Source organism: Oncorhynchus gorbuscha, linkage group LG09 (assembly GCF_021184085.1).
Source record: "Oncorhynchus gorbuscha isolate QuinsamMale2020 ecotype Even-year linkage group LG09, OgorEven_v1.0, whole genome shotgun sequence".
Classification (NCBI taxonomy): Eukaryota; Metazoa; Chordata; class Actinopteri; order Salmoniformes; family Salmonidae; genus Oncorhynchus; species Oncorhynchus gorbuscha.
In genome coordinates this window covers 51,227,087-51,243,369 of record NC_060181.1, presented here as the reverse complement: position 1 = coordinate 51,243,369, position 16,283 = coordinate 51,227,087, and the positions used below count along the sequence as shown (strand labels likewise).

At 42.4% G+C, this 16,283-nt stretch overlaps 1 protein-coding gene across 1 annotated transcript in view; it reads right to left on the bottom strand.

The window, feature by feature from the left end:
- The window catches only part of dnah7 (dynein, axonemal, heavy chain 7), a 224,626-nt gene that overhangs the window by 106,401 nt on the left and 101,942 nt on the right, over positions 1-16,283 (bottom strand). The window contains 8 exon segments of the mRNA XM_046362668.1: positions 555-800; positions 1,144-1,311; positions 1,398-1,856; positions 4,966-5,185; positions 10,121-10,247; positions 10,581-10,749; positions 10,952-11,107; positions 14,114-14,311. Of these exon segments, the coding sequence (XP_046218624.1) occupies positions 555-800; positions 1,144-1,311; positions 1,398-1,856; positions 4,966-5,185; positions 10,121-10,247; positions 10,581-10,749; positions 10,952-11,107; positions 14,114-14,311 (1,743 nt within the window).

Here is a 16,283-nt window from a genome sequence, read left to right as displayed (position 1 = left end):
AGGGAAGCAGGTCCATGTGACTATGCAGCATTCCCAGCTGAACCCTGGGGGGTTCATCGGTTTAACTCCTCCACGATCCAGGAAATCTTAAATATACAGCATACAATTACATTCTAGACGATTATGTGCTTCCAAATTTGTGGCAACAATTTGGGGAAGGACCTTTCCTGTTTCAGTATGACAATGCCCCTGTGCACAAAGCGAGGTCTACACAGAAATTATTTGTCGAGAAAGGTGTGGAAGAACTTGACTGGGCTGCACAGAGCCCTGACCTCAGCCCCATTGAACACCTTTGGGATGAATTGGAACACTGACTGAGAGCCAGGCCTAATCGCCCAATATCAGTGCCGACCTCACTAATGGTCTTGAGGCTGAATGGAAGCAAGTCCCTGCAGCAATGTTCCAACATCTATTGGAAAGCCTTCTCAGAAGAAAGCATTCCCAGAAGAATAGCAGCAAATGGTGGACCAACTCCATATTAATGCCCATGATTTTGTAATGAGATGTTCGATGAGCAGGTAACAACATACTTTTGGTCATGTAGTGTATATTACCTGGAACCAGTCGATGGTGCAACAGTTGATGAGGGCAGGGAAGCGTCTCAGGCGGCTCCGGAAGGTGTCTCCAATAGGGCTCATGGCCAGCACCACGTGCAGCTGCGAGCGGCAGCGCTCCAAGAACATGTTGAAGAGCGATAGCGGGCTGCCATCCGTCTGCTTGTCGCGCTCCCTTTGACGATCAAGCACACGCATGCGCTCGCAGATCTCTGCTTTCTCGTCAGTCGCAAACAGGTTGGGTACCTGGCGTGAGGAAGGGGGAAAAGGAAGGGAATGAGGATTTTTTCATGACACTGTAGCCATTTTTTGGGGGATTATTATAAAACATTTTAAACCACCTAAATGTTTGCATTTATGTATTTTGCAAATTGAGATATGGGTGTGTATCTCGAATGTTCATGCAAACCATTAATTAATTCATGGGATTATTAACATGATTTAACAAAGGTTCAAGAAAGGCAAATTACAGAAATCACAAAATGTATACGACTAGTCTGTGTCTTTGTCTCTGTTGTTGTGTCTGTGACCCTGAATTTCTATATAGGGGATAAAGAAAAGTGTCTGTGTCTGTCCGTCCATCCATCACCTCTCCAGTGTTGAGCAGGTTGCTGACGTCCTCCAGGAAGGACTCCATCTTGATCTGTGTGTCAGTGAAGAGGAAGACACCATGCGTGTCGCCCTGAGTGGACTTGCGCATGATCAGCTTGAGGTCGTCACGCCACTCCGTCATGCCGTAGCTCTTTGCAATCTCCACCTGTTCAAAAAGTATATTGTGATTGTTATTGAGAGTTTGTAATTTTATACAAAATACAATTGTTAATGAAAAAAAAGTTTCTCCACCTGGAAGAGCTCAGCCTCTGCCATGTGGGCGGCCAACCTGGTAACAGACTGTCTCCCACTCCCGCCCACCCCTACCAGCAAGGCATGGCCGCGCGGCTGCTTGAGCACGCGTGAAATACGGCACACATGCTCGATGGCGAAGCGGAAGAGCACCAGGTTCATGGGCGCCTTGCTGACGTTGTTGTACTCATCCAGGTGCGACTCAACCACCTGCCGCAGCTGGTCCAGGTTGTTCACCTCGCGGTAGTTGCGGTCCTCGCCCTTGGGGTCGTGGAAGTCGCAGAACATGAGGCTGCGGAGGTCATCCTCCGTCACGCACCCATCCTGGTCCTGGTCTAGGTGCTGGAAGAGCTGGTGGAAGTCCTCTTTGAGGAAGGACTGGGACACCTCCTGGAGGTAGCCCACCATCCAGGCCCGGTCTGAGTCGTGCACTAGACGGTCGTAGTACACCCTCTGGACCTGTGATAGTGAATGAAGTAGCAATTTGTCAGCATGAGAATTGAACACCTAGGGCCGGTTGCACCAGTTGGGCATAAAAAAGTTGGACCTAAATGCTAGGTCGGGCATAGCTACGTCTGACTTTGGGATCATAATTTACACCTGTTGCACCAACCAAAAATATGACTAGTCATAGCTAAGCTTGAAGAATGCAATGCTGGCATAGCTATGTCATGAGATTTGATGCTTCATAATGATGGTTGCTAGGCACCGCACATTACAAGGCTGTTACCATCCTAGTGGCAGTTCGAAACTTTGCGAGGCATGTCCCAGCACTTCGCAAAGCACGCCACTATGCATGCACGTTTTCTTAACCACAACTGGCTGGATCAATCAATAATTACTGTGGAAATGTATATCACTATCTTACAAAAATATTGTAATTAAGTAGGCTAATGCCATTGAAGGCATTTACCATATTGTTGCTTACTGAAACTCCCAAAGTCATCCAACCGTTTAATCAGTGTGTGGTCACTATAATTTCAGCACTGCTTTGAGATAAGCGTCAGATTTTTGATTTCACAGAATCCTCATTTGGATATTTGGTTAAAATTAGGCTGGGAAAATGTTAGCCAAATTGAAGTGAGTGTTCATGATCATGATGGTAATATTTAGTCTAGTTTTCTCATCTAACAGTGTAATCAGAACATTTTTTTAAACATATTATGTAGCCTACACTAGCCAAGTATAACAGGTGGATTATTTTGCTCTTCAGTCACGTAGTAGGCTAGGCTATATCCTGACTTAAAGCCCTTGACTTGTATCTGTATATTTGGTTAATTGAGCTCTGGCTGGGCAAATAGGTGGAGGTGGCAGCTCATCTATTAGTTTGCTAATATCTGATCAGACATATTTAGCATGCTATAATGTAGCATATAAATCAAGTGTATTATGTTGCTATTGACTCACGCATAGGCAACTCAAAAAGAGGTTGTGAAATGTAGACACATCCTGAAAAAAAATATATATTCTATTATTTTCTGTGCATATCATGAAAAAGACAGTCCCAATTAAACCTGCTCCCGAGTAGGCATAGAATCTACGTCCACGCGTAGCTCATAGAAGGGCTAACACCCAGGTGGGAGCAACAGGGATCATTTTTGGCCCGGAGTAGAGCACATTTTACGCTGGAAATAGAGTTACGACCCACTTAAGACCAACTGGTGCAACGGGCCCCTGAATATTATTACAATTTACACGTCATGATTTGTTAGAACCTTGAGAAAATAGACTCATGGGACAGTTTATTAAGTTACTGTTCGATTGAACGTCAGAATGGGCAAAACAAGTGACCTAAGCGTCTTTGATTGTACTATGATCGTCGGTGCCAGGCGAGCCAGATCCAGTAACTCAGAAATCGCCACCGCCCTGGGATTTTCACCCACGACATTGTCTAGGGTTCACCGAAGATGGTGCGACAAACAAAAAAACATCCAGTCAGCGGACAACTCTTCGATCCTGGTCACCGATGGATGACTGCAGCAGATGACCATCCCGGGTTCCACTCCCTTCAGCTAAAAACAAGAAGAAGTGGCTCCAGTGAGCACGCGATCAACAACACTGGACAATTGTGGAGTGAAAAGTATTGCCTGGAATACAACAGCGAGTTCAGTTTACTTGAGAGGCCTGCACAGTCCCCAGACCTCAATCCAATAGAGCATACAGTATTTGGGATGAGATGGAACGGGCTATTCGCAGCATGAATGTTCCCGCCGCCCAATCTGCAGCAACTACATGATGCCACCGCATCAGCTTAGACAAACATCCCTGTGGAAAGTTTCCGACACCTTGTAAAATGCCACAAATAATTCAGGCTGTTCTGGAGGCAAAGGGGGGTCCGACCCGGTACTAGATGGGTGTACCTAATAAACTGGCCGGTGAGTGTAGATTCATAAGGGCTTGACAATAACCTTTTTAACGCCACTTGATCTTCGGACAAGTAGGATAGATTTTTGACTTCATACCTAAAGCTCAAGTCACTTGTCCAAAAATATAAATAAATGTCCATCACCATGGGCTAAAAAAGTGACTGAAATTTGTTTTGGTGTTGTATGATGCAACGAACCATTTCACGAAATAAAATGCATTATTATTATTATTACACACAAGCCTAAGAGCACAATGCGCATTGCCAAGCGTCGGTTGAAGTGGTGTAAAGCTCGCCGCTATTGGGCTCTGGAGCAGTGGAAACACATTCTCTGGAGTGATGAATTACGCTTCACCATCTGGCAGTCTGACAGACGAATCCGGGTTTGGCGGATGCCAGGAGAATACTACCTGCCAAAATGCATAGTGCCAACTATAAAGTTTCGTGGAGAAGGAATAATGGTCTGAGACCGTTATTCATGGTTTGGGCTAGGCCCTTAGTTCCAGTGAAGGAAAATCTTAACCCGACAACATTCTACACGATACTGTGCTTCCAAATTTGTGGCAACTATTTGGGAAAAGGCCATTTCCTGTTCCTGCATGACAATGCCCCAGTGCACAAAGCGAGGTCCATACAGAAATTATTTGTAGAGATCGGTGTGGAAGAACTTAACTGGCCTGCACAGAGCCCTGACCTCAACCCCATCAAACACCTTTGGGAAAAAATGGAATGCTGACTGCAAGCCAGGCCTAATCGCCCAACATCAGAGCCCGACCTCACTAATGGTCTTGTCCCTGAATGGAAGCAAGTCCCTACAGCAATGTTCCAGCATCTAGTGGAAAGCCAACCCAGCTGTGCCTAACACAAGATTAACGCCTGTCTTGCAAAGTTAGATTTGTTTTGTTGCATTAATGTTAATACAATTTCAATTATTTTGCCACTCAACTTAATGAATTTGTCCCAATATTTGTACTTCCCAAATGGATAGATAACACCACGGTAATGCAAGTGCAGAGTTTGGGAGATGAAAGTCCGCAACACATCGCATCCGAAGGACACTTTGATCCAATTGTGATAGGATAAAATATTTGATATTGTGATTTTTGTGACTTTTCTACTTTACATCTATGTTCTGCTTGTCTGAATTATATATATTTTTTACCTGTCCCGGGCAAGCGTGAATACTGAGCCCTGTATACATACCTCATGCACCCAGAGGCGCTTGATGGCGCTGGGGTTCTCAGCTGTTTCAGGTCGGGACAGACAGATGCCCTGGATGACGCGGGAGAAGTCTCGCAGGTTAAAAAGGTAGTGGGACTTGGCCGGGGTTGGCAGCAGGTTCTTGGTGGCCTCCTGGTACACAGACATTGTGCCATTTATGATCTGAGCGGTCAGCGTTGCAAATGGCTTGGGGAAAGCAAACCTGGTGAGGAGTCATAAATGATATTATATACACACATTAACAATTGTGCCAACGTTCCACACACACACACACACACACACACACACACACACACACACACACACACACACACACACACACACACACACACACACACACACACACACACACACACACACACACACACACACACACACACACACACACACACACACACACACACACACACACACTATAGCCTCAGCCCTGTTAGCAATTTATGATATTCTTCAACAACACAGACCCTAAAGCAAATCAAGGGAGAGAAATATATTTATTAAAAGAGAACAAATCATAGTTGTTATGCTGGAAAGTGGATGGTTGATCTTCATTCTTCTCTGTACTCATTGTTTCTCCACTGAACAAAGAACAAAGAGACAGGATGTAGTTTAAACAAAAAGCTAACCTGTGGTTGACCAATGTGTAGATCATTTGGACCAATGACAACTTGCCACATATAGCTACAGTTGAAGTCGGAAGTTTAAATAAACTTAGGTTGGAGTCATTAAAACTCATGTTTCAACCACTACACAAATTTCTTGTTATCAAACTATAGTTTTGGCAAGTCGGTAAGTACATATACTTTGTGCATGAAACAAGTAATTTTTCCAACAATTGTTACAGACAGATTATTTCACTTATAATTCACTGTATCACAATTCCAGGTCAGAAGTTTACATACACTAAATTGAATATGCCTTTAAACAGCTTGGAAAATTCCAGAAAATTGTCATGGCTTTAGAAGCTTCTGATAGGCATTTAAGACAATTGGAGGTGTACCTGTGGATGTATTTCAAGACCTATCTTCAAACTCAGTGCCTCTTTACTTGACATCATGGGAAAATCAAAATAAATCAGCCAAGACCTCAGAATAAAAATTGTAGTTCTGGTTCATTCTTGGGAGCAATTTCCAAATACCTGAAGGTTCATCTGTACAAATAATAGTATGCAAGTATAAACACCATAGGACCACGCAGCTGTCATACCGCTCAGGAAGGAGACATGTTCTGTCTCCTAGAGATGAACGTACTTTGGTGCGAAAAGTGCAAATCAATCCCAGAACAGCAGCAAAGGACCTTGTGAAGATGTTTGAGGAAACAGGTACAAAAAAATCACAAAGCCATGACCTCAATCCTATAGAACATTTGTGGGCAGAACTGAAAAAGCGTGTACGAGCAAGGCAGCCGTCAAACCTGACTCAGTTACACTAGCCAAAATTCAACCCAATTTACTGTGGGAAGCTTGTGTAAGGCTACCCAAAATGTTTGACCCAAGTTAAACAATTTAAAGGCAATGTTACCAAATTCTAATTGAGGGTATGTAAACTTTTGACCCACTGAGAAAGTGATGAAAGAAATAAAAGCTGAAATAAATCATTCTCTCTACTATTATTCTGACATTTCACATTCTTAATTACAACAAAGTGGTGAATCATTCTCTCTACTATTATTCTGACATTTCACATTCTTAATTACAACAAAGTGGTGAATCATTCTCTTTACTATTATTCTGACATTTCACATTCTTAATTACAACAAAGTGGTGATCTGAACTGACCAAAAACAGGGAATTTTTATGAGGATTAAATGTCAGGATGTATTTGGCTAAGGTTTAAATGTATTTGGCTAAGGTGTATGTAAACTTCCAACTTCAGCAGGCTGTTAGCCAGTCTGCCAGCTTAGAGGAGTCTGCCACTAGCACAGTCAGTGTAGTCAGCTCAGCTATCCCCATTGAGACTGTGTCTGTGCCTCGACCTAGTTTGGGCGAAACTAAACATGGAGATGTTCGCCTTAGCAACCTCACTGGAATGAAAACCTCCTCCATTCCTGCCATTATAGAAAAAGATTGTGATACCTCACATCTCAAAATAGGGCTACCTAACATTAGATACCTCACTTCCAAGGCAGTTATAGTAAATTAACTAATTAATCACTGATCATAATCTTGATGTCATTGGCCTGACTGAAACATGGCTTAAGCATGATGAATTTACTGTGTTAAATGAGGCCTCACCTCCTGGTTACACTAGTGACCATATCCCCTGCGCATCCCGCAAAGGCGAAGGTGTTGCTAACATGTATGATAGCACATTTCCATTTTCAAAAAGCAAGCAGCGTGGCCAGGAGGAGCAGGTATCCTGGGCCTGGGAGGATATCCAGGAGGTAAAGACATCCTGGACTTGGGAGGAGATAATGGCAGGAGACGAAATCCTTCCATGGAAGCAGACACAAGCTGTGAAGGAAGGACAACGACGACACCGGGGTTCGCAGCCATGACAGAAGCCCGAGAGGCAGCCTCAAAACAAAATTGGGGAAGGGAGCACACGGAGTGATCGGCGAAGGAATATTGGGATAGATTGAGCGAGGATTGTGAGATAGTTGAGGGGAGTGATGAGGTAGAGTGGCTGGTTTGGTGTCTGGAGCAAGACAGTTGCTGTGAGGAGCGTGGGACCAGTCAGGCACCATGTTTTGCGGAGACACACAATGTGTCGCTAGTGCAGCTTCACAGCCAGTGCGTCCTGTGCCAGCGCCCCGCACTTGCCGGGCTAAAGTGAGCATCCAGCCACGACTGGTTGTGCCAGCTCTACGCTCTAGACCTCCAGTGCCCTGACCATAGAGAGCTGTTTATTCTCTATGTTGGTTAGGTCGGGGTGTGATTAACCTTTTTGGGATAGGGGCAAGCAATTTCACTTTTGATAAATAGCGTTCCCAGAGTGAACTGCCTCCTACTCTGTCCCAGATGCTAATATATCCATAGTATTATTAGTATTGGATAGAAAACACTCTGAAGTTTCTAAAACTGTTTGAATTATGTCTGTGAGTATAACAGAACTCATATGGCAGGCGAAAACCTAAGACAAATTCAATCAGGAAGTGGGACAACTGAGGTTTGTAGTTTTTCAAAACTTGGCCTACCGAATACACATTGAGATATGGATAAAGTTGCACTTCCTACGGCTTCCACTAGATGTCAACCGTCTTTAGAAACTTGAATGAGGATTATACTATAAAGGAGGGGCTCTTGAGACCTATTTGAGTCAGTGGTCTGGCAGAGTGCCTTGGTCTCATGACGCGCGCTCCAAACAGAGTTACCACTCGTTCCAGTGCTTTTCTGAAGACAAAGGAATTCTCCGGTTGGAACATTATTGATGTTTTATGTTAAAAACATCCTAAAGATTGATTCCATACATCGTTTGACATGTTTCTAAAGGACTGAAATGGAACTTTTCGAGTCTTTGTCTGGATGAGGTGCCTGCGCCTCATGAAGATGAATTACTGGGCTGAACACGCTAACAATAAGTGGCTATTTGGACATAAATGATGGACATTATGGAACAAATCAGTCATTTATTGTAGAACTGGGATTCCTGGGAGTGCCTTTTGATGAAGATCATCAAAGGTAAGTGAATATTTATAGTGTTGTTTCTAACTTCTGTTGACTCCAAAATGGCCGATATTTATCTGGCTGGATTGGGTTCTGAGCGCCGTTGTCAGATTATGCTTTATCCGTAAAGTTGCATTAAGGAGAAGTCTATCTTTAATTATGTGAATAACACTTATACCTTTTATCATTGTTTATTATGAGTATTTCTGCAAAATCACCGGATGTTTTGGAATCAAAACATTACTGCAACATGACTGCACGTAAGGCGCCAATGTAAACTGAGATTTTTGGATATAAATATGCACATTATCGAACAAAACATACATGTATTGTGTAACATGATGTCCTATGAGTGTCATCTGATGAAGAGCATCAAAGGTTAGTGATACATTCTATATTTCTGCTTTTTGTGACTTCTATCTTTGGCTGGAAAAATGGCTGTGTTTTTTTTCGACTTGGCTATGACCTAACATAATCATATGTTGTGCTTTCGCTTTAAAGCATTTTTTAAATCGGGCACGATGGGTAGATTAACGAGATGTTTATCTTTCATTTGCTGTATTGGATGTGTTAATGTGTGAAAGTTTCATATTCCTAAAAAAATATTTTTGAATTTTGCACAATGCCTTTTCAGCGGAATGTTGCCGAGGTGTTCCGCTAGAAAGGTTAAAGGTGGGTTATCTAGGGGAATTGTATATCTATGTTGGCCTGTTATGGTTCCCAATCAGAGGCAGCTGTTTATCATTGTCTCTGATTGGGGATCATATTTAGGTAGCCATTTCCCCATTGTGCTTTGTGGGATCTTGTCTATGTATAGTTGCCTGTGAGCATTATTATAGCTTCACGTTTTGTTTGTTCGCTTTGTTGTTTTGTTCTTTGAAGTTTTCTATTCCAAAGTAAAGGATGGGAACACACCACGCTGCATCTTGGTCTACTCCTTATGACGAACGTGACAAGGAGTGTACTTGACAAAGCACAGAACATTGCAAAATACATACCACTTCATAAAAACTGTGTGTATATGCCATGTTATAACCTCTCATAGGTACAGAGTTGGGCTAACTATCCTCCATATGGCACCGACTGTTCTGTGACAATACAGTGTTTCCCCTAGGAATTTTTTCAGCAGCGGTGTGGGGGGTCCGTGTGTGGCTTTTGGCCATTTTATTTGAATTCCTCATTGTTAGAAGTTTTTTCAAAATCAGATGTTAGGTACTATATTTATTGAATATTATATGAATCCTATTAATTACAACGGCCTATTTGATCTCCGAGATCATATTATATTTCAATAAAATAATTGCAGGTATGCAAATGTTCCCGGAACTAAACTACAGAAACGATTTCAGAACAATCTGAAATGGTGGATATCGAAATTCTCTTTCTTGTGCTATTTGAGGTGGAACGACCCGAAAGGGTTTATTTATCTAGGAGGTTAGGTCTAGGCCTAAATATGTACTGTATATCTAGGCTGAACTATCTATCTATGTTGCTGAAAAGAGGGCTAACTTCTCAGCAACACTATATTGTTACCTGATAGTGAGGTGCCAGTCCATGATTCTGGAGAAAATTGTGTACATGGTCTTCTCGTCAAAGTCGTTGATGGTGACCGTGTTTAAGTGGCGTAGGTAGCGAGCTGTGATTGGGTTTCTCCCACCACCTGAGGGCAGAAATCCAATACTTTGAAAATGGCTGTCAGTAGAAGGTGCCCTTAGGCTCAGATCTAAGACCAGCTCACCCTCCCCAAATCCTCAAATCAGTTTCCATAGGGGCACAGAGTTAGAAAACGTAGAAAGCGCACTTGGGACAAATGACTGTGATAGCATGTAAACCTTTTAAACGCATCTTTCAATGCCCCCCTAAGAAAGATGAATAATAATACATTGAATAAAAATGGGTCTTTAAATAAACAGCAACTGCTAAATAGTGTGAAAAAAAGTGTGAGCAAATAAACTCAGTAAAGGGACAGCTGAGCTGTACGTGCAAGACTCACCGGGCGGTCCCATCGCACACATGATCTGGATGTCCACCAGCTTGATCATGGAGCAGTCCTTCATGTCGTACCAGTTCCAGTGGTCCAGCCACTGACGCAGCAGCTCCACGGGGGGCTGGGCCCCGTACGTCTCCCTGGCCGGCATGTTCACGTCGTCCACAAACACCACCTGGACAAATAAAGAACTTATTAAACTACAATGTCTTTCACTCTGCTGCAATACTACTTTTCAATGTCAGCACAACACTACATTGAGGGCTTATCAACACCATTATTATTATTCAAGAATTAAACACATACACGCATGACAATGTCAGTCACGCATGCACGCACGCATCCATGTGCACACACACACAGCCTGGCAAACCTACCGTCCTCTTGCCCATGGGCGGGCCGTACACCCCTTTGCGGCGCTTATCCAGCTTTGACATGATGATGTTCTGTGTCTGGGCGGCTGTGGTCTGTGCTGAGAAGTTAATCATCAGGGGGCTATATACATCCTTATTCAGACGGTTCAACAGAAAGTCCTGCAGAGAGTTTGTGGGAAGTTAGGGTTGTTTCACACTACTGAGCTGTTGGTTAAATATTCATCATAGTAGCTTGAACCGTCCTGCAGAGGACTGTTGAAAAGTTGAAAAGAAAATATATGAGCCAGCACAGATCGGTTCGTATTGGCACTGTAGTGTAAAAAGTGTTTTTCCTTTGTGACTATAACAGCTGTTTCAGATGGTTCTTTGAGAATCATGGTCCTTTGCACCAACTCCTTACAGACAGTTTTAAGTGGGGGGTTGAGGGGATAGTCTAAACTACAGTAATGTAATCAAATAGCCTAGCCATACATTGTGAGTTGACTTATTACTATTATTTTGATTGTATGATCACAGAAGATTTTGGATATTATGAATCTTAAATGGAAAATAAGAACACTTATTACGCAACACTCTTCTGTTTTGCTCGTCTCAAGCTGGTATTTTGAGTCCATCTTGTAAGTGTTCTAGGATTGGATTTTAAAAAATGATGCTTTTACAATGCGATTTTTCTGTTGTTCTTTCGGCTCTGTACTCCAGCATTTTGTATTGGAAATAATGAGGTTAATAATGAGGTTACAGTTCTGACTGTCAGCTTTAATTTTAGGGTATTTTATCCATATCGGGTGAACTATTTCGAAATTACAGCACTTTTTGTACATAGTCCCTCCCATTTTAGGACAAATGTACTTATATGTGCATTAAAGTATTTAAAAAAGTTAAGTATTTGGTCCAATATTCAAAACACGCTATGACTTATCAAGGTTGTGACTCTACACATTTTTTAGATGCATTTGATATTTGTTTTGGTTGTATTACAGATTCATTTGTGCCCAATAGGAATTTATGGTAAATAATGTATTGTGTCATTTTGGAGTAACTGTCAGGACTTCCACCGAAGTCGTTTCCTCCCCCTTGTTCGGCGGTCGGCGTCACCAGTCTTCTAGCCATCGTCGATCCACTTTTCATTTTCCATTTGTTTTGTCTTGTTTTCCCACACACCTGGTTTCCATTTCCCTCATTAAGTGTTGTATATTTAACCCTCTGTTCCCCCCATGTCCTTGTGTGGAATTGTATGTTTGTAAGTGCTTGTGCACTATGATACTGGTGCGGGTCGGGTTTTGTACCATGTTGATTTTTAGTTTTTTATTGCCTTTGCATTTGAAATAAACTGCTCTGTCTATTACCTATTTCTGTTCTCCTGAGTCTGACTTCACTTCCACCAGTTCCGCAACCCTTACAGTAACTTGTATTGTAAATAAGAATATAATATGTTTCTTATCACTTCTAAATTAATGTGGATGCTTCCAAGATTATGAATAATCCTGAATGAATAGAGAATAATGATGAGTGAGAAAGTTACAGACGCACAAATATCATACCCCCAAGACATGCTAAACTCTCACCATTACAATAACAGGGGACGTTAGCATTTTTGGAGGGGTATGATATGAGACTGTAACGTTCTCACTCATCATTATTCACGATTCATTCATAAACATTACTGAAACAACATATTTGATGCTTAAAAAGCGACTGCCTTTAAAAAGCAACGCATCCCTTTGAAAACGACCAATGCTGCATCGATATTAGTCAGAAACAGTTTTGCTAGTGTAAAATAGGCTACAAAGTGTAAATACGATAATTTTGCTCATGAACTCAGTTTAGTCTAAAACGGAGTTTGGGAAATCCATGTGTCACACATTAGATGTGAAATTGCGTGACAAAAACGTCTTATGCTTAGTGGAACTCCCCCCAACACGGAATCGGTAAGGAAACAAGAATGAAATCCATATATTTTTTAAACAGACTTGCAGTAAAGCCGCTCAACATCCACATCACATTAGGTCATCTAACAGACTCCCATCCAGAGCGACCCATGGTCAAAGCCCCGGTCAAGGGCTTGTCGACAGATCTCCCACAAGGTCAAAAACAGGGACCCGAACCAGCGACCCATCAGCACCAGCCCAAGCTCCCAACCCCCAGGCCACCAGCCCTCCAAGATCCCCCCCCCCCCCCACAGTTCCCCAAGAGCTGCCCCTCAACCATCTGAGACCCCCTACACAGTGCCCCCCCGATAATTTTTTAAAATATAATAATTCCAGTGCAGCATTTGTAGAACGTTGGTGTGTAACGAGCTAGAGAATGGATGGAGGCTGTTAACATGATGGATCGGGAGGCCTGCGCTGTCACACCTCTCTCCTCCTCAGAGCCGAAAATAGGAAGCGCAGCTGGCGTGAGAGCTTGGCAGTGACGGCAGCATGTACAATGTATCTGTCGGCAGGGCGTGCCCACTGTCGAGCCCAGGCCGGGTGCTCGTTTATCACCCCTGGCACGCCGGAGATGCCCTGCTCTGCCAGGCATGGTTACGGGCAGTCGGTTCTGCTCTGTCAGACAGAGCACAGCTGGGCTAGATGGTGAGAGGAAGCCCCAGTGAGCAGTATTAGAGTAGCTAGTGTCTGATCTACAAGATAATGTTTCTACAGGAAGACCAGGCAGACAGGTGATGTACCTAAGGTGCTATGGGGCTGCTAGGGTTGCGTAAGGGGAGGCTAACTTCTACCTGCCACTTTTAGTGGTGTCTGGTTGATTCAATATGTTTGATTATGCCGTTGGTGGTAGAGTAAGAGTGCTTATATACATACTGTGAAGGTAATGTGTTTAAGGCAAGTGACCTCAAACATTGAGGCAATTATTACAGGCTCATCACTTAAATGCACATAGACATATAGGGTCAGAAAATCAGTACAGAAAATCTGATCGATCGATTAGCTGGACTGGAGGATCAATGGAAGGATGGAAAAGGCTTTTACAAGGAACATTAAAATCAAGCCAAGTAAGAACTTCCAATGCCATTATTGAATCCCATTGTTGAGACTGGTGAAAAATCAGACACTGATTGGTTGATTGAAATAATTGGTGTAAAATGAGACACAGCTGAGTGGCTGATTGAGATAATTGATAAATAATGTTCTGATCGGTTGACTGAGATAAGAGGCCACTCACAATGATGTAGACACTTTTGCCAGTGCCTGTGGGGCCGATGAAGATGGTGGGCTTCTGGTGGGTGATAAGCAGCTCCATTAGAGCTGTGTAGCGCACTGTGTTCTCCGTGGGAACAATGATCTGGTTGAAATGCACATCCTTGGGGATAGGGGGCGCCATCTTCAACTCGTCTGTCCACAACTCCCACCTCCCTGGGCCCTGTAGAAGAATACATTTTTATTTATTTTTTTAAATAAATCACCACAAACTGTTAATTTATTTAGGCCTTATAGTGATCGCTTACTAATTTCATGTCTGAGAGCAACTCGATATCCACTCACTGGAAACACAATTCAATTAAGCTCTTTGGAAGTTGCCTTACTGTGATAGCGATACAGCAAATGTATGTTGGCAAGTGGCACAGTATTTTATTACTGGGCGCAGTACTCACTCCTTAACCTCTTGCTCCTACCTGGCACGCAGGCGTCCCATCTAGAGATCTGGAAATGCAAATGCGCTACGCTAAATGCTAATAGTACTAGTTAAAATTCAAACGTTCATTAAAATACACATGCAGGGTATTGAATAAAAGCTACATTCGTTGTGAATCCAGGCAACAAGTCAGATTTTTTAAATGCTTTTCGGCGAAAGCATGAGAAGCTATTATCTGATAGCATGTAACACCCCAAAAGACACGCAGGGGACGTAAACAAAATAATTAGCATAGTCGGCGCTACACAAACCACACAAATAAAATATAAAACATTCATTACCTTTGACCATCTTCTTTGTTGGCACTCCTAGATGTCCCATAATCACTATTGGGTCTTTTTTTCGATTAAATCGGTCCATATATAGCCTAGATATCGATCTATGAAGACTGTGTGATAAACGGAAAAAAATAGCGTCTTATAACGTAACGTCATTTTTTTAAATTAAAAAAGTCGACGATAAACTTTCAACAAAACACTTCGAAATACTTTTGTAATGCAACTTTCGGTATTAGTAAACGTTAATAAGAGATCAAATTAATCACAAGACGAAGTATATTCTATAGCTGTCCGTCTGGAAAAAATGTCCGGGTAGAATCTCAACCAAAATATCCGGTCGGAGACCTGAAGAACTGCGCTGCCTTGCATCTGTTTGACCAAGAAACAAAGCCTAGGCAAATGACAAGACTTGACAACGTGTGGAAGCTGTAGGTATTGCAACCTCAGCCCCATTAAATGTGGTTCACCTTTATCAATGGGTTCAAGTCGCGCAGGGATATATTTTTCCATTTTCAGTGACCAGATTTTCCTGCACTTTTCGATGAAACGCCTGAGTGTTTTCTATCCACACATACTAATCATATTCATATACTATATTCCTGGCATGAGTAGCAGGGCACTGAAATGTTGCGCGATTTTTAACAGAATGTTCAAAAAAGTAGGGGGTAGGAGTAACAGGTTAAGACTTACAGTTGACCCCTGCATATAAGGTGCTACTTTGCATCTTAGGGCTACCGTACAAACCAGAGAACTACTGCCCCTCTCATTGAAACCATGGAAGTTAAAGGACGACCACGGTACTTGTTATGTTCTGTTAATTACTGATGTCCCCTTTAAGAATGGAGAACCCTTGGTCATGCGCAGTGTTGTTCTATAATATTCTGGTACTAACTCGTTTTAGTAAATGTGAAGCTCCACTTTTAATTCCTTGTATTCAGAGTCTTTCTTAATATATAAATAAGTAATAAGAGCCAAGTCACTACAGTACTGAAGGCATTGTTAGCAGAAAACATGATCCCCCATTATAGTGAATAGAAAAATTAAAATCTTCATGGTCAATCTTCGTGTAAATAAAATACAGAAATCGAAGACAATCATGGGACCAATAATTGCTTCTAATACACCAGATGTATGTCCTTGATCCAATTATTTTAAAATCACACGCAGAAAAAGTTATTAGGATAATTTAATTGCTAATGGCAAACTGCACAAAGCGGTCGGCCTTCAACTTGAGTCACTTCCTTGAGAAGCTCAAATTGTGCAAATGATGTCTCCATGAGACGCTGTCTTAACCGACTTAATTTGGCTTCATTGCGCTATTGAGTCTTATTTACAGTCAAACTCACAGTTGGCTCTTCAACAATCAACATAAACGTGAGACTCACTCTGTGGAGCTTATTGTAGGCCTTACCTGGTCCTGA